Genomic DNA, 20,275 nt, shown 5'->3' with positions numbered 1-20,275 from the left:
TGTTGGATCAAGGACACATTTAAAACCTATAGGACAGCGGCCCTTGAGGCCTGGAGTTGGACACTATGGGAGGAAGGCCAGCCACCGGAGGCAGTGTGATGCTTTCTACTTGGAAACCTTGGGTCCTGTCATCCATGTGGATGGTACATTGACATATATCAATACCTAAGCACTGAAACAGTATTCCCTGATGGCTGTGGCCTCTTTCAGCAGGGTAGTGCGCCCTGCCACAAAACTAAAATAGTTCAGGAGCACAACAACAAGTTGTTTAACCTCTAAATTCCCCTTGAAATCTCAATCTAATCAAGCATCTGTGGGATGTGCTCGACAAACAAGTCTAACAAGTCCATGGAGGCTTCATCTTACAATTTACAGGGCTTAAAGGTTCTGTTGCTAACATCTTGGTGCCAGATACACCAGCACATCTTAGGGGTCGGGTGAAGTCCATGCCTCAATAGCTCAGGGCTTTTTTGTAAGCAAAAGAGGGACGACACAATCTTAGGGAGGTGGTGTATGTCCACAAAATTATAACATAGGACAGTTTCAATGTGGGAAGCCAGCACTTATTATGAGAACATACAGTGAGCTAACCCCAGACCGCAGTTTAGCATGTGACAAACTGAGCAAATGCTTTAAGGCAATAAAACGTTGGACTGCCAACATTTAGTGGGAACCACATATTATTGGAACTTGTACTTTGTGATAATTGGAGAGTGGAGGGTTTCTGTTTGTTTGTTTTTTAAGAAAATAACTTTTATAATATGAAGGCCTGATGAATGACGGGTGTCTTTGGCTGTTAAGGAGCGAGAGCAGCTTTAAGATTTTTCCCAGCTGCTCTAATATTAGTACACCTTGCTAATGTTACAGCTTTTTAAAGCAACAGTCCTACAATATTCTCACCTTCATCAAGGTTACAATGCTTTTGAAGAAAAGTGTTTCGGAAAGGTGTTGATTGGATTTTTTATTTTAATCTCGGAAGCTCTCAGCTTTTTGTTTCTCTCAGTTGTACTGCAATATAAAGCAAGGTGATTCTGTTATTTAGCCTCCCTTCATTGATTTAAATGAGGTGGAAAAGATAATAAACAGAAACGCCTGCTAGTAGGAAACAACGAGTTCAACAGCAACACATAAACTACATCCACCATTATAAAACAGTTTTACTGAAATCATTAGAACTTTAATCAACATGGGATCAGATATTAATGTTGCACTTTGCTGCAGATCTAATAAACTGGTCGTGAACCTTGAATGTGTAGCATTCATCCAGTGGCTCTATTCGGTTTTAGTTTCTCTGCGCTCCGTCTTTTACCATCTATCTACTGTCTTTTCTGTAATCTCCTTCTGGGACTTACTGTCCTCCTCCGTCTGAAAGGTGACCTCTCTGCCCTCTTTCTTCCCCTCTGGATTTGCCAGTGACAGACGGACATGGATGGCATGGTAGGGTGGCAGATCACGCAGCGTGAAGCGTGAGGCATTGTGTTCCACTGCAAGGCACTCGCGTACGGTGGTGTTGTGGCCGCCGCCTCCTCCCGCCATGGTGTAGCGGTAGCACAGGGACACTGAGTAGGTGTGGCAGCGTGTCAGGTTGAACGCCAAATTCTCCCACTGCAGGGACAACTGCCTGGGCTGGATATCTGTGGCGGCGAGTCCCCGTAATGCGCGCATGGGCTCTGTGAGAGATTGAGGAAAAGGATATGAGAGATACGGACAAGACACAGGTAAGCTTTTATTGTGAAATATTGGATTTTTGACAGAACATCCAGCAAATAGCCTGCATTACTAATATAACAGGACCACCCGGGCAGTTTTCAAGCTGTTCCTCTTCTACGTGCCGCCATACTGCCCTGCCACAATGCAGAGGTCATTTTGCTGCCAGCACAGCACACCCACATCCCTGATGGCAGAACAGGAACTCACACCAATTGCGCTAATTAATCGGACAGGCCGCGGGTTGCTGTTGCACTCCCACCAGTCTCCTCCCTTTCCCCTACCGCAGAGCAAAGTGGCCATGCAGTAGTTTCACTCCTTCGCCCTGAGGTTTAATCCACATACAAAAAACACAAGAACATTCACTTCCGCTGGTCAGTGTTACTGACGGGTCATCGCAGTGGCCCGGTCCATATTTTTAGAAGGCACCGAGTTAATTCTGGTCACTGGCGGGTTAACCCCGACTTTCTCTAACTCGTACTAAAAGAACAACAGCTGCGTCTGTGATATTCCCCTTGAATTTATTTGCTCACTGAAAGATACAGAGAGCCTCTATACCCAGAGGCACAGACCGGCCAGTGTTCGGGAGGACGTCCGAAACTGAAGCAAGGCCAAGTTAAGCCAAGGACATCCTCCGTATCAATGGAGGTATTTATCAGTGGAAATTATTAACACAATCAATGCCGTTTTTGTCAAGCAATATGCTACATAATGCATTGTATGGCTTTATTCTTTTAATAGGGCATGATGAGTAATGGGCCAGGGAGGCAGGGAATGACAGCAAAGATATCGGGTACAGCAAGAGATCAGTGGAGTTTGAGGTTACTGGCCAAGGTCTTCATTCCCTCGCTGACTTGCACACTCAGAGGGATTCTCGCTGCAGCACAGATTAGTGCAGAGAACTTAAATAAAGTGGCTAATGCATCACTGAGTAGGGGCTAATGCATTAAGACAAGTATTATCTGAGAAAATGGATTCAAAAGGTGCTGTGTACTTGTGCAAGGACACACAGGCACACAAACAGACATCACATACATATGTACATAGTACATATATATGTGTGTGTGTGTATATATATATATATATATATATATATATATATATATATATATAATATTCCAGACTGTCTGAGACGCTTAGCCAGAGCAGTGGAGATTTTATGACAGTTCCAATCTATACTAAAGGTCTCTGCAATCACCAACTTTCTCTTTTAATTTGCTATCTGGCATCTCAGGGTAGATGGAAATATGAACAGAGCATTGATCTGAACCTCATCCAGAGTAATGTGACGGTAGATAAATGGGTGGGCACGGTAATCGCACCGTAGTAGACTGCACCCAGTAAGAAATGTTAATGTACCATTGTTCAGTGTGACTGAGGATTGTCTTAATGGTGCAGTTGACAGTCTGCACAGTCTAAGAGCTAAATAAAGAGAGGCATTTAACTGCTGAGTTGATGAAAGCGCCACCAAAGCGGCCACAGTGTGCTCATTATGGGTTTTCTCAAAGTGGACATTTGTGCCAGCCCCTTCCCCTAGCCTCGTCTTATTTGTCTGTATGCCACGGGCACCCGTTCCCTGGCACCCCGTGGCATGAAAACTGCAGCCGTCCCAACATGGACGAAAGCCCACAGCACCGTGGTGATGAACGGAGATTGGAAGTTAGAGAAGATGTGATTGGTTCTGGTTTACTTCCTCTGAAATTGTAGCATGGGACAGCAGCAGTATAGATTGTGTTATACAGACATTCACTCACACCCTGGTGCACAGAAATCCAAATCTGCCCATATAGGGAATTCTGCCTCTGAATGGAAGACATGATAAACGACATGCCAAGTAAGGCAAAGCACTTGTGTTCCTAATGTGCCTAATTTTAGTCGGGCTCCAGCGTTGGCTCCCTCTAACAGACCAAAAGCATCACGGGCAGGGGCTTTCCAGAAGGTTCAGTGACCCAGCAGCAGGTGGAAGCCCATTAGCATAGTTTGGGGACCACCTGCAGTACAAACGCTCGCCTCTCCTCTGTGGTTTACTTGAGGGGCTTCAAGCTGTGCTAATGCACCGTGCTGATAATCACAGCAATGGCTCATCAGGCACACCTGGATGACCATCGGAGCCAGGTGGAGACCGTGTTCACATTCACGGCCATTAGTTTTACAGCAGCGGCGCTAGGATGGCTCGCCACCACGAGGATGTATATGTGCACAGCGCAGCCGGCTAGCCAACATGCTTCACCATGAAAGAGTCAGATTAGTCACGGTGGTGAGACACTGCTTCGGGAGAGGAAATTCACTTCCTAAATACAAAAGAGGGTCCAGAATATCCCTTCTGTTCACCGGATAATTACAACCTTCCCCGAAACCAAACCACAACAACAACAGCAACCCCGCCGATCTATTTTCTCATACTTGAATGTAATCGGGCCAGCAGCGAGTGCATGTGCGTCTGTCTGTATTCAGGATTCAGCAGAAGCATGCAGGGTGAGCAGGGGTGGTGTGCACCAGATGGTTTGAAGGTTTGGGTCAGGGGAACTCTGGGAGACAGCCGGTTATTAGAGCTACTGAAGGGTCAAGAATGTGAGACGCACCAGGAGGAGATTCATAGTGTTGAAGTGTATAACAAAATACACACGTGTCAGAACTGTAGACACTGATTTGTGTCACGCAAAAGCCAATCAAATGAAGCCCCCACAACACACACAGACACACATGTATATATATGTACAAGATACACTGATGGGCCAAATTAATTTCACCTACACTTCCTCTGTGTTGAACTAGTGCTGCATCTAAATGCCCTGTTTAACAGCTCAGCAAACACAGCAGTATTACTTATCCCACACATGGCTGAACAACCTAATGTCACAGTGGTTGAAATGTAAATACATCATTAAAGGCAGAGTTTAGTGACTTTCACAAACACCGATAGCAGCAACTGTGAAAGCAATTTCCGTACGTTATGATTCCGCTCTCGCTTCACCTCTCGCACGTTCGCTTTCATTTTTACTCTCACTTTGAAAAACTACCCCGACTCCACCGCCATCGCCTTCCCTCTACTCTACTTCTTCTTGCTATCAACCTTTTATTTATTTATTTTTTTCATTGGGAATTTTCTCTGTCTCTCGTTGTTGCGGAGCGGTGTGCGGGGATAGGCGAAGGAGGGCAGAGAGCTCACTCACGGCGCCTGATGAATGAGGGGTGTCTCTGGCTGTTGGGAGAGGAGAGTAGCTTTAATATGTCATTGGAGAGGAGGCCAGGGAGGCTCTAGTGGAGCAGGGTAGGAAGATATGTGAGGGATGGTGTGTGGCAGGGAGAGACCGTTGGGCATAGAGAAGAGTGATGACCATGGAAGACGTGAATCCACAGACTGCCTTTGGGTAACACAAAGCTCTCCATTTTGTGTGTCTGTGACTACATCGCACACATTGCAGATTCAGGCAGCGGTAATGACTACCTGCAGCTTCTGTGTGTGCATCTGCAGTAACACAGTTTGTTGTATGTATATTTAAAAGAGCACGGTTATGGGGCCCTGCTCTTCTCCTGGGTGTTCTGTGTCTGAACAGTGACAAACGACAGAGACGGGAAACGCGAGCGGGACAAAATGAACAAAAACAATAAAAAGGCTTGATCAGAGCCTTAAAATGGACCAGAGAAAAATGATGATTTGGGAAATTGTTAAGTGTTAGTCTGAATAACGTAAGAGTCAAAAATGATAATGAGCTGTCTCTTTTTAAATTACAGTAGGCAGAAATCAACATTTTTGAGTTATTATTAGCCAAAAAGAATCTGCTTTTTTCACTGTTTTCTGACAAATCAAGAAAATCTTTCACCTGCTGATTCTTGTCCATTTGTTACACTAGCCAAATAAAATTTCTGTCTCCTCCAGTAGATACCAAAGAAGCCCTTTTTTAGACTAGCTACTGCAGTCAGCCAGCTGTTATCTTTTAAATAACCGTCAAAGCAATATTGCCATGCTGGCAGCAAATAAAGTCCCTTTCAGTCTCCTTGGCTACAGAGTTCAGAGAACACCAGTGATAACAAATATGCCTTTCTTATGTGATAAGTGCAGTATATGCAGCGACTGAGTCAGAACTTGTCTATCAGCTTCTCACTGATTGAATTTTAGCAGATTATTGTGACCAGCGCAGTCTCATATTGTAAGCTTCCTTTAAGTTAGAGTGTGTGGCTGTTGGGCATCAGTACAATGTGCTGAGGGTCTTTATTAGAACAGCTTCATCATAAGAAGGGGCCATATCTATAGGTATTATCTTAGCCGAAATTAAAAGTATAAGCCTATCTGATTTAGAAATTCACTGAGTTGAGCTAAAGTAGAGGATGAGAGCTGCCTCACACTTTACGGTTTATTAGTGTTCAACGTACTTTTATATGGTTTGCTCGGGGGTACTGCATTGCCTAAATAATGCAGATACCTCAGAGGTTTTTCAGAAACACAACGTGTTGTTTGGTGAACTATTTCCACGCAATATCAACTCCCAATAAAAAAAAAAAAAAAAAGATGTTTAAAAAAGAAATGTTCTCACTTTTGTAACGACTCCAAACAGGAAACAGCTGACAAGACTGTCATCATCTCTTCACACATGACAGCATACAAGATTTAGAGCTGCACACTGGCATAAACAAGATGTTAACGATAAGGCAGACATTCATCTGTTATTCAAATTAAAGCTTCCCCGTGGAGCTTTCGAGTGGAGCTTCTTCTTATTGTCTTGTGCACACGCACTAAGAGGCACGTCGACATGAGGTGGCGTGACAGGTAGCGGGCCATGGAAAATATCAACGAGCCGGCACAAGCAGGAAGGACTCGTACTGCTTAATAGTAAACACGTAAACCGAGGCTGAAGCTTTGCAAGAAGGGAAGCACAATCATGTGTGTGCATATCAGGGATATGCAAAATGAATTTTGGGTGATTAGCAGCAACGTAATTCTAATTTTTGTCTGCTTACAAGGAATCTCCAGAGAGTACCGTGCAGTATGGATGATACACTCCTCAAGAGTGTGTTTAGCTCTTTATGTCATCGTTTGGTACATTTACCCCATTAATCTTCTTTAAATCCTTAAAAGAAAACACACTTCCTGTGTTAAAAGAGATAATATATACAGCATAAAATCCCATTTTTATAAAGCTCTTATGAACCAAAGAGTTTGGGAACAATTATTAGTCACCTGCACACTTGGTCCTGCTCACGAGAGGAGGTCCCGGAGGGCCGGTTCCGCCCTCTCCCGGTCGAGTCAGCAGCACGCTGATGTGATACTCTGTGTCTGGATCCAGGTGCCACAGCTTATAGGTGACCATGTTGACTCCATGCACCTCTGACCATGGAGACTGGCTGGCACGATACTCAATCTCCTTCCTGATAATAGGGCCATCTCCCAGGATAGAGTTGGTGTTGAGCTGGATGATCAGGTAAGTGGAGCCGGCACGCAGAAGCTGAGGCGGCGCAATGGGGGATGGGGGTACTGTTGGAGAAAATGAAAAGCAGTGTTTTCTCGTTTTCCTGGTTAAGAACACATTGGTATTGATAAAAGCACTTCCTGGCAGGCCGGCAGCACTGCTGCACAATCTAGGGTGGTAAAGTTGTGCTATTAATTTTACTAATCAGTCGTATGCAAATAGATTTCTGGCTATGTTAAAGCCCACTGAGTCTTAAATGAGTCTCCAGAGACTGCAGGATGTGAGCAGGTCAAACTATGTTCAAATAGCAGATTAGTCATACCTATTAACGGGGCGTTCAGAGCCTTGCATACATTTTTTAGCAAAGGGGTGAATGCAAAAAACAGCTGTGCATGCGTCGCATTGAACGTGACATTCTCTGTAACTCAGGCAATAATTACTGTGCGTGTTTTTCTCCAACTTCTCAGACAGCCGGCCACCACGATGAAAGAGCTGAATACATTACTGCTGGTAAAGCCTGGCAAACTGAGAATTAATACCACTGCCCACGTCACTTTCTGGAAGATCCAAGCCGCTAAACACTTACACAGGCAACCGTGAGAGTGAGGGATGGGAAAGCCAAAAGAAATGTGGACAAAGCATGAGAAAAGATCAGTTAGATCTGTGGCTGTGACTAATCCTTCATCCCTGCCTCTGTCTTTTATGGCCCTCCTCTCTGTGGGTTTTTCGACAACTTCACCTCTACTCTGTATTGCTTCTTTGTGCCTGCAGCAGCTCATCTTTTAACTGTCAATGGATGCATCTATAATAAAAGGCCAAATTTGAGCAAACAGGCAAACAGCCAGTGCGATTACCTTCAAAGCATCTCACCTACCCCCTTCACACTTTAAGTAGATTCAGTTTTATCTGCTAATTTATCGTATACCCCCCTAGTTCATTAATAGTTGTCTCTTCCATGAAAACAAACCAAGCTCTCAGTGCTAGTGTCTGTTTAATGTGGGACTCCTCGTCAGTGCAACATTTATGTTTCTGCCAATGCATTTTCAAATATGCTTAGGACAGAATATGTGTGCACATATAAACTCAGGGCCCACAACAATAGCCCGAGACATACGGACAAGGTAAAACTGTTTGTGGCGGGGCGTGGCCTGCGGTGCAGTGCAGAGGAGGCAGACGCACCTGCACGGCATCCGCAATCACGCCCCGCCACACTGTTTTATTAATCATGTAGCTATCTCCGAGCCCTCCGTGGAGCAGTAGAAGGGCTTTACTATGATTCTCGCATTCTTTCTGCATTATATAAACGCGTAGATCCAACTCATTAAGGGGATGATTAGGCTCTTTTTAGCAGAGCAGAGGGGAAAAGGGATTTATGAAAGCCTTGTTAAGTCAGCAAAGAGCACAGCCAGTTATGGAGTTTCAGGCAGCTGACATGAGAATAACTTAACTGGCCATCGCATTTACTGGTGGTGCAGCCTTGCCAGAAAGAACATCTTTGTCCTGATTATAACAAAATAAGGAAAGCAACAACCACAAAGACACAATGACACTTATTCACTGAGAGTGTGAGCAAATCACAGCCATCTGTCAAGTACATTCGCTGTGTCCTGGTTTTCTGGCACTCGCTGGTTAACGTTCTAGCAAAGGGGGCTCCTTTTTGCAGCAAATCAGTCTATCACGACACTAAAATCAACCCACGTTGTCTTATCAGTAAAAGGACTATGGAAGCGAGGCATTACAAAGCTCATATGTGCCATGTTCACAATGTAATTTAAGCATGTGAGCATCCTAACATTCACTAACTCGTAGTAAATACAGCTGACGTTGATGGATGGTTTGAGATTATGGTGCTGCAAAAAAAAAAAAAGACAATCTCATGCATGTGCCCAGCACTTAAAAAAAAAACTACAAAAGCAGGGGACTTCCTCGTGGTGGGATCCTAACTGTTGGCTAAAATTCACAGCAGCCCATCCAACGGTTGTCCACCAAAGTGGTGGACTGCACCAATCTATCAGCCAGCCAAGTGACAGACACTGATATCCACAGAGCCACTCTGCTAGCTTGGCTTAAAAACTCCTTTTGGGCTTATCCTCACTCTCATTTGCGCTCCATTCTGTCTTTAAAAACGTAATAACAAGAGCATACAGTAGAGGACAAGGGGATTGAGAATCCCTTACATCCTTATTTTCCTTTCTTTACTTTGCTGAGGGCTCGGGTTTGTTATGCCAGCAAACCATCCCGCAAGCCATGTCATTACTATGCTGTCAAAGCGGTGGTGTCGGGCGGTGGGGATGGAGTGAGTAATGGTAGTGAGGTCACCATCTGCGCTACATGATATGACAAGGGCTGCAGGAGTCCCAGGCAAGTGAACAGCTTTCTGACAGAGAGCTGAAGAGCTCAGTATGGCAGTCTATCTGGCAACTACAGCTCAGGATGCCGCACATGCCAGGGAGACTGTGGATATCACTTAAAAAGCCTTCAAGTGAGTCGCTGTAGCATACAAGTTGTGAATAAGAAATTTCTCTGGAAATAAATTAGAAATAAATGCGCGAGACATTCGCAGTCATGCACAAATGATATCCTGTAGGTATCTGTTTCCTTTTTAATTCTTCTTTCAATCACACGCAGTACTGTACTGTGTCCAAGAAAAGCAGGAAATCATAACGGCTGGGATGATGGAGAATGAAGGCTAAAAGAAAACAATAATAACAGTCAGAGAAAAGGGAAAAGGATGTTTACCTTTGACAACGAGTTCAGCAAAGTTTGAGACTCCGGAGCCTCTGGGGGACTGAGTGACGCAGCGGTAAAGGTCTTGATCAGTTCGCTGGACGCTGTCGAGCTGGAAGGACACCACAAAGCGCCGATGGCTCAGGTGTTTGACTGACGCCATTGTTAAAATGTCCCCATTGTGTCTCTGGAAAGCAGAAAAGGACATGGTCAGAGAAACCAGGATAGGCCATGACCTGTCCCTCTCACACGCACACAGATATAAATCATCTTATACAGCACAATAACACAGTCTTTTACACCCACACACACATAAGTTTGTTTCTGTAGTAGTGTGAGAAATTCACAAAATACAAATGCATAATAACTCTGAACGACGTCTTTAAAATCTAGAGCTATGCAAAAAAAAAAAAAGACAGGCATTAAAGGCTGAGATGTCCTCACTGTTACTCTTTAGCATGAGTCAAGTTGTCAACACCCAAGATCTTTGGCATGGGATAATGCAACATGATAAAGTCTCTCCATTACACCCTCGACATCTTTCAAAGTCAGTGTCCCAGTTTGTAATGAAGGCCTGAAGGACGGCAGAAGACAACGGCTGTCACATACTGAGTAGCCCTCACCATGACTGGAAACTGACCTTCAGTTGTAAAATTAGTGGAGTGTCCCTTCAGCTGATGGAAGACCTCGCTGACTGACTCACTAATTAAAACAGATTTTTAGCAAATATTAGTTATTTAAAGGCATGAAAAATATGCAGATGTTCAATCTGCATGGAGTTGTATGCCTTACGTTGACAGTATTAGTATTACAGAGCATGTCTGTGTCATATCCACGCGGAATCCCAGAATAGCTGTAATGTTATAGCACATACCATCACCAGAGACTTCATTAGGTATATTCTGCAACTTTTGCAGTTTTTTTCTGACTTCTGACTCTGGCACCAGTAAAACAAGCTCCTGAAAACACTCCTCAGAGATTTGGGTCCATATTAATGCAAAATAGCATCACACAGCTTCTGCAGATTTGTCAGCTGCACATCCAAGTTGGGAATCTCCTGTTCCACTACATCCCAAAGGTGCTCTATTAGATTGAGATCTGGTGACTGTGGAGTACAGTGAACTCATTGTCATGTTTAAGAAACCAGTTTGAGATTATATTAGCTTTGTATCACTGTGCATTAACCTGCTGGAAACAGCCATCCACAGATCAGTACACTGTAGTCATAAAAAGTCAGTAATACTCAGGTTATGGTGTTTAAATGAAAATCACTTAGTACTAAGGAGCTCAAAGTGTGCCAGGAAAATATCCCTGATACTATTACACCACCACCTGTCTGAACAATTGATACGAAGCAAGATGGATCCATGCATTCATGTTGCTTATACCAGATTCTGACCCTACCATCTGAATGTTGCTCCACACATCCAACCAGTCAGTGTTTTTCCAGTTTTCCATTGTTCAATTTAAGCTTGTGCAAATTGCAGCCTCGGTTTCCTGTTCTTAAGTGACAGGAGTCACACCCACAGTAGTCTTCTGTTGCTGTACCCCGTTTAACATATTCAGAGACATTCAGAGATGCTCTTCTGCATATCTTGGTTGTAAGTAGCTTTTATTTTGAGTTGCTGTTGTCCTCCCATCACGCAGTCTGGGCATTCTTCTCTGACATCAACAGAGGTCAGCAGTTTCTGAAATACTCAGACCAGCCAAACAACCAGCAAATGGTGCCAGACTGGCACATTCAAAATCCCATTCAAGTAACAAGAAGCTGACCAAGCATAGCTAATAAAGCAGCTGGTGAGTTTAGGTGTATGAGTCTTTGCCTTCTTTTAGTTTTCCTGCCTTCTATTTGCCTCTGCTCCCTTGTTTTGGTACTTTGTTTACTTTGTCTTTTAAGTACAGGTTCATTATGTTTCATACACTGATGTTTTTTATTATAAACACCCTTGCACACACAACATCCAGCCTTCCCTATTAGCACGGGACACACACACACACACTAACAACCTTTATGGTTGCCCCCACAGTTACCGCACCGTGAACTCCTGGAACACAAAGCTAATAACGTAGCAATACACAAATTATTGCTATCTGGGTCACTTCTAGTTAGAGCTGTGTGATTAAAAAGAAGAATCGTCCAGTTGTGTACAATTTCATTAGATTGGAAGGACCATCTCACTGATTTAATCATGCAATATTACGATCAGACGTGCTTTAATGAAAACAAATGAAATCTTGTTAAAATAATAGTGATTATGGGGGTAATATATGTCATGAGCGTCGTGCCCTAATGGAGCCCATCTTCGACTTCATCTGTCCTTAGCGTGCAATGTTATTGAAGCAAAACATTTAACCGTTCAACAGTTACAATCGGGAGACAGATGGACTTTAATGCATCAAAGTTTAATCACTCTAGCACAGATAATACTTGAATGATGGCATGAAGAGGCCTGAAAGTGCAGAAATGGCCGCTGCTGGCTCTGAGAGGCACCAATCTGTCTGCACTTCAGAGGATGGGGTGTATGTGCTTGTGTGTCTATGTGCAGCTTGTGTGTGTAGGGCTAGGCCTGGGTCTGGGGCTCCCTGAGCATTGATCCCCACATTGCTATTAAGGGTGGGCCTCTCCGTTGCACGGTGGAGGCTCCACTGGGTGTCAAGCGGTTCTCGGGGGCCCGGAGTCTGGGGCCCCATCCTTAGCTTGGCTGGGATGATTGGCCGCTGCCTCTGGTCCTCTGCCACTCTTGCCCTTGGCTGTGGAAGCTCCATCCAGGACCTCCAGGGTCTTTCCCCGTCTGCCTCTAGCTCTTGGGGGGGGCACGGTTGGAGTGTGACCCACATTTTGAAGTATGTTTCATCACAAATGATCTCACACACACACACACATTTGTCTGTCTGTTTCATCCTCACCCCCCCCTTTCTCTCTTTCTTTCTGTCCCTTTTCTTTTTCTATTCCTCCACTTTTTTCTCCAGTCTTTCACGCCCTGTTCACTTTAGCAAAATATTCACACAGATAATAATATGAATAATAAAATAAAATAAAATAATACGATTATGAGATGAGCCTGCAGTGAGTCCATAGTGCTCCTCTTGGTAAAGCTAACGTGTTTGACACAACAAAGCATTCACACCTAAGCAGTCTTAGCAAAAAAAAAAAAGAAAGAAAGAAAAAATGTCCGCTTGTTTCAGTCTGAGAAGAATGGAAAGAAAAGCGAGTTGTGGCAGAAAGTAGGAAGTGGAGAAAAAACTGTGACAGAGAAAAAAGAGGCTCCAGTGAATGTTGCATGATGCACCTAGCTGTTGCACTGTGAGAGGCCTTTCTCACTTGTTCCACACCATTAAAACCACTAGCATCTGTCACATCCTCACTATTTCAGAATAACACATTGGCTCTGGCATTTTTTTCCTCATGTTTTCAGGCCATTCTCTCCGCGTGTGAAATAGTGGACATGAATCATCATTCTAGTACTTTTGATCCGACAGCTTTCACAGAATGAGAATGTGAGCGTACTGTGATTAGCAGCAAGACCTCTGGGTTACTCTGGGCCATTTGGGCTTCTGTCATACTGCTGATTTGAGGCTTTCAAAAAGCCACAGACCACAGGAACCTCAGGCCGAGTCTTGCAAACAAACACATAAACACACACCCCCTGATTAGGGTTAAAAAGTCAACAAATCTTGTAACCGCAGGAAAAAGAAAAAAAGAATACAGTAATGTATCCTTCCTGCATCTTTTCTATTCCTGTTTTTTTGTTACTTGGCCGGTGAATTACAGAAAGGAGACAGCAGAAATCAGAATAAATCAGAGTAAATGAAATAGCATGCGATCACTTCATGTTACATAAACAATCTGGCTATAGCTAATTGGCGAGGAAACGACAAAAACGATCTGTTAATCTGGCAGGCGTGTACGGTTGAGACTGCGGTACAGCTGGTACTGCAGACACAATCAACACGAAAGGGCACAACAACAGAAAACAGCCTGAGAGGTGCATGTGTGGAGCAGACAATGGAAGAGGACAGCTGAAGGTAGAAGAGAGGTAGGAGGAGGAAAAAGCATTCCAGTGGCCTGAAGATCTCATTACAGTAGGCGTCTGTAGGGTTATGCCAGCTAATTACCCAACGCATTTGCCTTCATCTTTGTGTTTGACTAAATGGGTGGCTTGATCAGAGAGGTATGGATGAGGATACAGCAATTACCTAAATCACACGTATCCCATTTTCAAACAATGCAGAAGGTTTTCCTAGGTCAGCTTTGATTAATGCTGGCTGCAGTGGGTGGTAAGATGCTCAAAAGCACTGAATATGTGGCTACATGCTAACTGTATGCATGAGATGGACAAATTATGAATCCCTACATAGGTCTTTAATTGGGCCTCGAGAAGAGAAGAGTTAAAAAAAAAAAACCTCATTCACATGGATTCAAATGGCGACCATCATGTGAATAGATACAGTGCAAAAAGACAAGAACACAGCAATCCTATCAGCAAGGCGACTTTTCAGAGGCAGCAGAGTGAAGACACTTCAAGGCCTTCATAGCCTTTATAGCATTCAGCCTTTGTGTACCATCTTTATTTAAGGATAAATACGTCTGGGTTACATATAATGATGACACAGAGAGAGACGTGACAGTTATGTATGCAGTAAACTGTAGCAGCATGTGAAAACTTAACCATGAGTCACAGACCTGCGGACAAATCACTAAACACAAAGATCAACACACCTATGATAGATTTCCATTATGTGGACTGACTTATCCTAACCCAGGGTTTCCACTGTGCATTCACTTAAAAGGTGCAAAGTAACTGATTTTAAAAGCTAAAACTGTAATATTAGAAAAATATGAACCAATTACTCAAATAATACAGACAAATGAGTGGCGTGATTTTTTGTGAGAGGAAACACACCCTCACTAATAATGTTAATAATAACATAAAGTTGTTTGCAGCCAACTGGCGAAAAAAAACATCAAGGTCCAAGAATCTGCATTTATTATTGATGCTCATCAGGGAAAGGCTTAAGACACGACTGTAAAACTTTAGATATTCCTACTATCCGCACTCTGAGAGCTTCCAGGATCGGTGACACTATTTTTGGGTTGGCGGTGATTTCATACCAATTAATCTCTAATCTAGAACATAACCTGGTCCGGAGCATATGAAATCTACAGCATAAGTTACCATCATGATATAGCCTGGTAAAGTACAGAAAAAAACACAGCCTTTGTCGTACTAAACACCCAAGGTTCAACCTGAAGTTGCCCTGATAAGATGAAATCTTACTTCACAGTACAGGCCTCAGGACTCCTGGCTGTAGGCTATAGCTTCTACTTGAAATGAATGTTCAAATTTCTTTTTTGAAAAGTCAATCAAATAACAACAAGGAGAAACAAAATAACCAGATAACAAGGAAAAAGGTGCAAAGTTGAATAAAATTGACTATAAAAACAGAAACAGCCGGAACACGGCAACAGATCACAATGTTTGTGGTCACGTGTCTTTTTCTGTGTGCAGGATGGTTTTCTCTTCATAGGAAAGTGTGTGATGACTTTTACTGTGTCCCACGTGCCCAGGGAGCCTTGTCTAATAATCCGTCTTTAACATTAGGCACTAGAGTTAGTATTAAAAGAAGTCTTCCCTTTGTACTGTTGCCATGTTGAAGGTAAAAATACAACAAGCTGACACACAGTAAACACAGGTTACTTTCAGCAATAAACACCATCATGAAGCACTAACCTCCAACAGGAACTTCTCAGCCTCTGATGCCCTTCCAGCAGCAACACACTGGAAAGTGGCATTTTGCCCAGCATTGACCTCCTCATCTCCTAGCCTGGAGAAGTGTGGCGCCTTATCTAAAGAGACAGACAGAGAGAGAGAGACCCACTGTGAGATAAAAACAAAAAACAAAAAAAACCATTACCTTTCAACCGTTCACAATGCAAGTCAGCTTCAGATTAACATAACATGTTTTTATCCAGGTTTTCTTTTTGTTTGTTTTTTTTTAAATGCAAGAACAGAAATTTCAGGCTTTTTCTGTTTTGAAACAGCAGTTTGGAGGACTTTGTATGAAACTGACCGGCTATGAAGGGCAACCATTAAAAACAGAAATCAGTTTATCAATAGTTTGGCAGCAATTTATTCACATATTTTCATTCGGTTCATTCAGTTTGCATCAGCCTTCTCAGGCTAAGGGGTAAAAATTTATTTTTGTTTCCAGTTTCTCCACGGTCAAAATTAATTCTAAATTTGCACTGCATTTTTAAAAAAAAATGTAATTAAGATATAAAATACAAGAAAAACATTTATAGAAATTGAGTGTTGTTGAGGTTAAAGCCACTGATGCCTATTTTCTTTCCGTAATGTTTAATCCACCAGTATGTACAAAGCTCTGATATTTTTAATGCTAAAATTGTTGTTTTGGCATGAATTATTGTTGTTATCCATCAATTTTCAAACTTAGCATTTGACAGAAATGCTGAAAAAATAGTAAAGCACATAATTATTATTATCTAAGATGCAAAATTACAGTTATTTACTTGTGTTCCTGAACACACAGATAGTTTTGCTCAACGTTATGCTCAATTAATCTGTGACGTCACAGAGAAGTCGAGTGCGTCGGCTCAAATTTGGGTATAAACAGGTGAATTCTCCAGTGAATTTTGACCAGTTTCCAAAATACTCCCGTTTCTTTGTTTTTATGGCAGGTTGTGTAATAAATGTGTTCAGCGCTGCGTATATATTTTTATCGCGATGGAAATTCTGTAAATGCAAATGTGGGCAGTGGCTCGCTCAGAGCCCACCACTAAAATAACTTACAAACAACATCAGATTAGAGGGGATCTATAGATAAGCACAATGTGGGAGTGAATCTGTGGAAGAAAAGCCAACGAGTGAGCATTGGCTCTCTGCATTTCGACTAATAATGTCCCAGCAACCTGCGCGGGAGCCACCAATGAGTCAGTGTGTGGGAGTAGCCCTCTCACCCAACTCCATGATTAACAATAGAGCAATGAGTACCAAACCCCTGCAGAGCCAAATCACTGGGTAAATGCTGGCAGCACTGCCTGCCAACTCTGAGAGATGGGGTAGCAAAAGTTGACATGTCACTCCAGATGACTGACAGGAGGAGAATGCAGGGCTGCTGTGAAGCCGAAGCATCGGGGAGAAGCAAATGTTTGCGTCTCACTCATCTTCTGCCTGGTTTTGCACAAGACTCTGTTCCCGTCTAGCTGCGAGGAAGATGACAATTTCTTCATCTTGTTTGTATACAGTAAGTAAAGGAGAGTGCTTGCATTTGTACCCCACATGTGGCCATGTTTCCTTTGAGTGACTTTCCCTCCAAAGGTTTATTCATAATTCATGCGAGCCAAATATACAGTAAACAAACACTGAAATGAGTGTGAATAGAAAAGAACAAGCTCTGCATTTGGAACCGACTGCAGTGTTATACAGCTAAATGTGTCAGATCCTATCCTCGGGACTCTTTAGCGCGATAAATATTTCATTGGGCTGCAACACTGGTTTCAGAGTCAAAGATTAAGACTCAGGAGAATACAACAAAAATGTCAGCCATGCTTTATCCAGTATTCCCAGAAAGGAACTTTTTGTCGAGAGTTCCTCTTAGTTTTGTTTTTTTTGTATGCAACACTTAATGTCTTTTCACACCTTTTCTTCCTCCACACTCTTTGCTGCCAAGTAAGGCAGGCTGGCTATGTGCCACATCATAAGGCATGTTCAGGTCTTGATGAGAGTCTTAATTATTTAATGACCACAGTGGGAGCATTCAGAAGTTGCCATCTGCTATGTCTGGAAGTAAAAGGGTGTCTGACTGGGTGATATGCATACAGTATGCAATCTTACAGCCAATGTTCACGTAATAGAGCTCCTGGTGGTATCCTCTGTAACGTGAAATCCCCGAGGTGTCCAACTCAGCAAGAATTTTAAAAAAAGAAATAAAAAACAGGGATATAACAGAGATCCCCCTGAGAGTAAAATATCCTTCAAGCTTGTGTCAGGTATATAAGTCACATGAAAGCAGCATGGCTCAGGTGTTAAATGTGCTATGAGCTGACAAGAGCCCTTGTGTTCAGCATTGGGACTGTACAGGGAGTGTGTAAGTGACAGGGAGAGACTTTGTCCGAGTATTAAGCCCAGGAGCTTTAGCGAATACGTTTTATACAAAGACTGTACATCACTGTGTAAAAGTCTTGAGCCACCACTCATTTCTTTATATTTTGCTTGGAAATGGGAAATAGGTGCTGTAATTGATTTAAACGTGCAACCATACATGTTAATACAGTATATAAGGCAAAAACAGAGCCAGTACTTTTTAATAAGCTTGAAAGTCAATGGTGTGACCACCTTTATTTTTCAGCACAGCCTGAACTCTCTCAGGCAGCTTTCATGTCATTTCATGATCTAGTCTTCAGGAATAGCTCTCCCGGCTTCTTTAAAGACAGAAATGGATGCTGTTTGGATGTTGGCTGCATTTTGTTTTGTCCAATGATCCCACACTGCTTCAACATCCGTGAGGTCTAAGCTCTGAGGGGGCCAATCCATTACTGATTGGGTGTTTTTCTATCCAGGTGTTCTTTTACTGCATTGCCAGTGTGTTTGGGATCATTTTCGTGTTTAAATATGAAGTCATTGCTCATCACACACTTTCCAGATCGTATTTACATGGTGGATCAAAATCTGACTGTACTTTTCTGTGTTCATATTTCTGTCAGTTTTGGCAACATCGCCAACACCACAGCTCCAAATCATGATAGAGCCTCCACTGTGTTTTACATGTGACTGTAGACACTTACTGTTGCAGCTCACTCCTGAGCTCCTTCATGCACAATGATGACTTGAACCAAAAATTTCCAAACTGGATTTATCACTTATCAGACCACGGTTTTATTTTACCATACCTCAGATTTTTCTCCCTTTTCTTCTTCCTTAAAAACGACTTCTTGACTTCCCACCTTCCACTGACACCATTTCCGGTGAGACTTCAGTGAACAGTAGATGGATCAACTCAAGGGCCAGATGCATCTCTCAGGTCCTCTGTTAGATTTTTTTTTTTATGATGACGTGAATTTCAGATAACATTTATCTGCTGTAGATAGTTTTTTTTTTTTGTTTGGCCTGCTACTTTGTCAGTTAATAGCTCTTTGGAAATCACCTTGTTGGTACAAAAATGCTATATTATATCTGTCAAACTGTTCTCTTTGTCACTTTTCAGAGATTCAACTTCCAGAGATTCAAAAAAATGGGAAAAAATGATGTGTTTTTGCAACAGGCTTCTAGTAACAAAGTGCCTAAAGATGCAATTTAAAACGGGTTCTTTTGCAATGCTGTCTGTTATGTGTAGACACCAAACAGATTCATCTTGTGTGTTGTTGCCTTTTTTGTGCTTGAATGAGTCATAGGTCAGGGTTAAGTGGCTTACAAACAAAAACTCAGAAAACGGTCAGGTACAAAATGTTCAAAGAAAAACTGAGACCTTCAGAAAGCCTGGAGAACTGCTAATCACTCACACAGTAGTGCATATAAAAGATGTATCCAAGTCTGAAAACTAAAGCTAGTGCCAGTGTCATCGGTGCCTTAAACCTAAACAAACCTTGATGTGATTCACTCGTCACAGTCGTTTCAGGGACCTAGTAAGTGATACACATTTGGTAATACTGGAAATAATCCAGCAGCAGTGACTGTAATTTGGTGTACACACCAACGTAGAAGGTGGCAGTACCGCAGCTCAACACTGATTGCCAGTTACCATAATAGAAAAGAAGAACTCCAGTTCCCAGCAAAGTGTGCGGCTGCAGCTGATCCATAAAATCAAGCTGAACTAGAAGACAGATAACACACTACCAGCACCTGACAAACCTACCTTGTTATTGCTGGAGTTGGGGGAAAATTGCTGAGATATCACCAAGAGTTTGTTTGGTCAACATAACTGTGTAGCGAAAAACCTGACAATATGACAGCCCTAGTAGGTTTTTTAAAAAAGCAATATTGTCTTGCCTACAGTATGTCCATCTTTTATATACTATTTATATACTCTTGTTTCACACAAAGTTGTCAAGTTTCGGAAGAAAACTGAAATGCTCCTTTCACTTTTTCACCAGTGACACAAAAAGCCCTGTGCTGCTGGGAGCTGTTTATTATAACAACAACAAAACAAACAACCCTGAACAGGAGGCGTTTTCATTAAGCTTTAAAATGCAGCTAAATGTAGAAAACCTCTTTATGAGTTAAGTGCATGAAAATGCGAAAGCCTTCACAGAGACTGAATTTGAGATTACACTGATTAACAAATAAATCTGCCTGTCAAAGCGTGCTGGAGGCAAAACGACAGGTGTGTTCTCAGGTGGAAGGGAGTGTTGGCATTTGGGTGTCACAGTGTCTTAATAGTGCCGCTGTTGTCACAGCGTGCCCCGGGAGAGCTTG

The 20,275-nt window shown here is 42.7% G+C and overlaps 1 protein-coding gene across 4 annotated transcripts in view; it reads right to left on the bottom strand.

The window, feature by feature from the left end:
• Window positions 1-20,275, bottom strand: part of ptprub (protein tyrosine phosphatase receptor type Ub) — a 210,485-nt gene that overhangs the window by 65,433 nt on the left and 124,777 nt on the right. For all 4 annotated transcript variants that reach the window (XM_084942834.1, XM_084942835.1, XM_084942836.1 and 1 more), the window contains exons 5-8: window positions 15,575-15,690; window positions 9,855-10,029; window positions 6,887-7,180; window positions 1,353-1,670 (exon numbers count right to left, since the gene is read on the bottom strand). In XM_084942834.1, the coding sequence (XP_084798960.1) occupies window positions 1,353-1,670; window positions 6,887-7,180; window positions 9,855-10,029; window positions 15,575-15,690 (903 nt within the window). The remainder of the gene's footprint in view (window positions 1-1,352; window positions 1,671-6,886; window positions 7,181-9,854; window positions 10,030-15,574; window positions 15,691-20,275) is intronic.

The sequence above is a fragment of the Perissodus microlepis genome, chromosome 11 (genome assembly GCF_051167445.1).
Source record: "Perissodus microlepis isolate ML-2025 ecotype Zambia chromosome 11, ASM5116744v1, whole genome shotgun sequence".
Classification (NCBI taxonomy): Eukaryota; Metazoa; Chordata; class Actinopteri; order Cichliformes; family Cichlidae; genus Perissodus; species Perissodus microlepis.
This window is presented reverse-complemented; position numbering and strand designations above follow the sequence as displayed.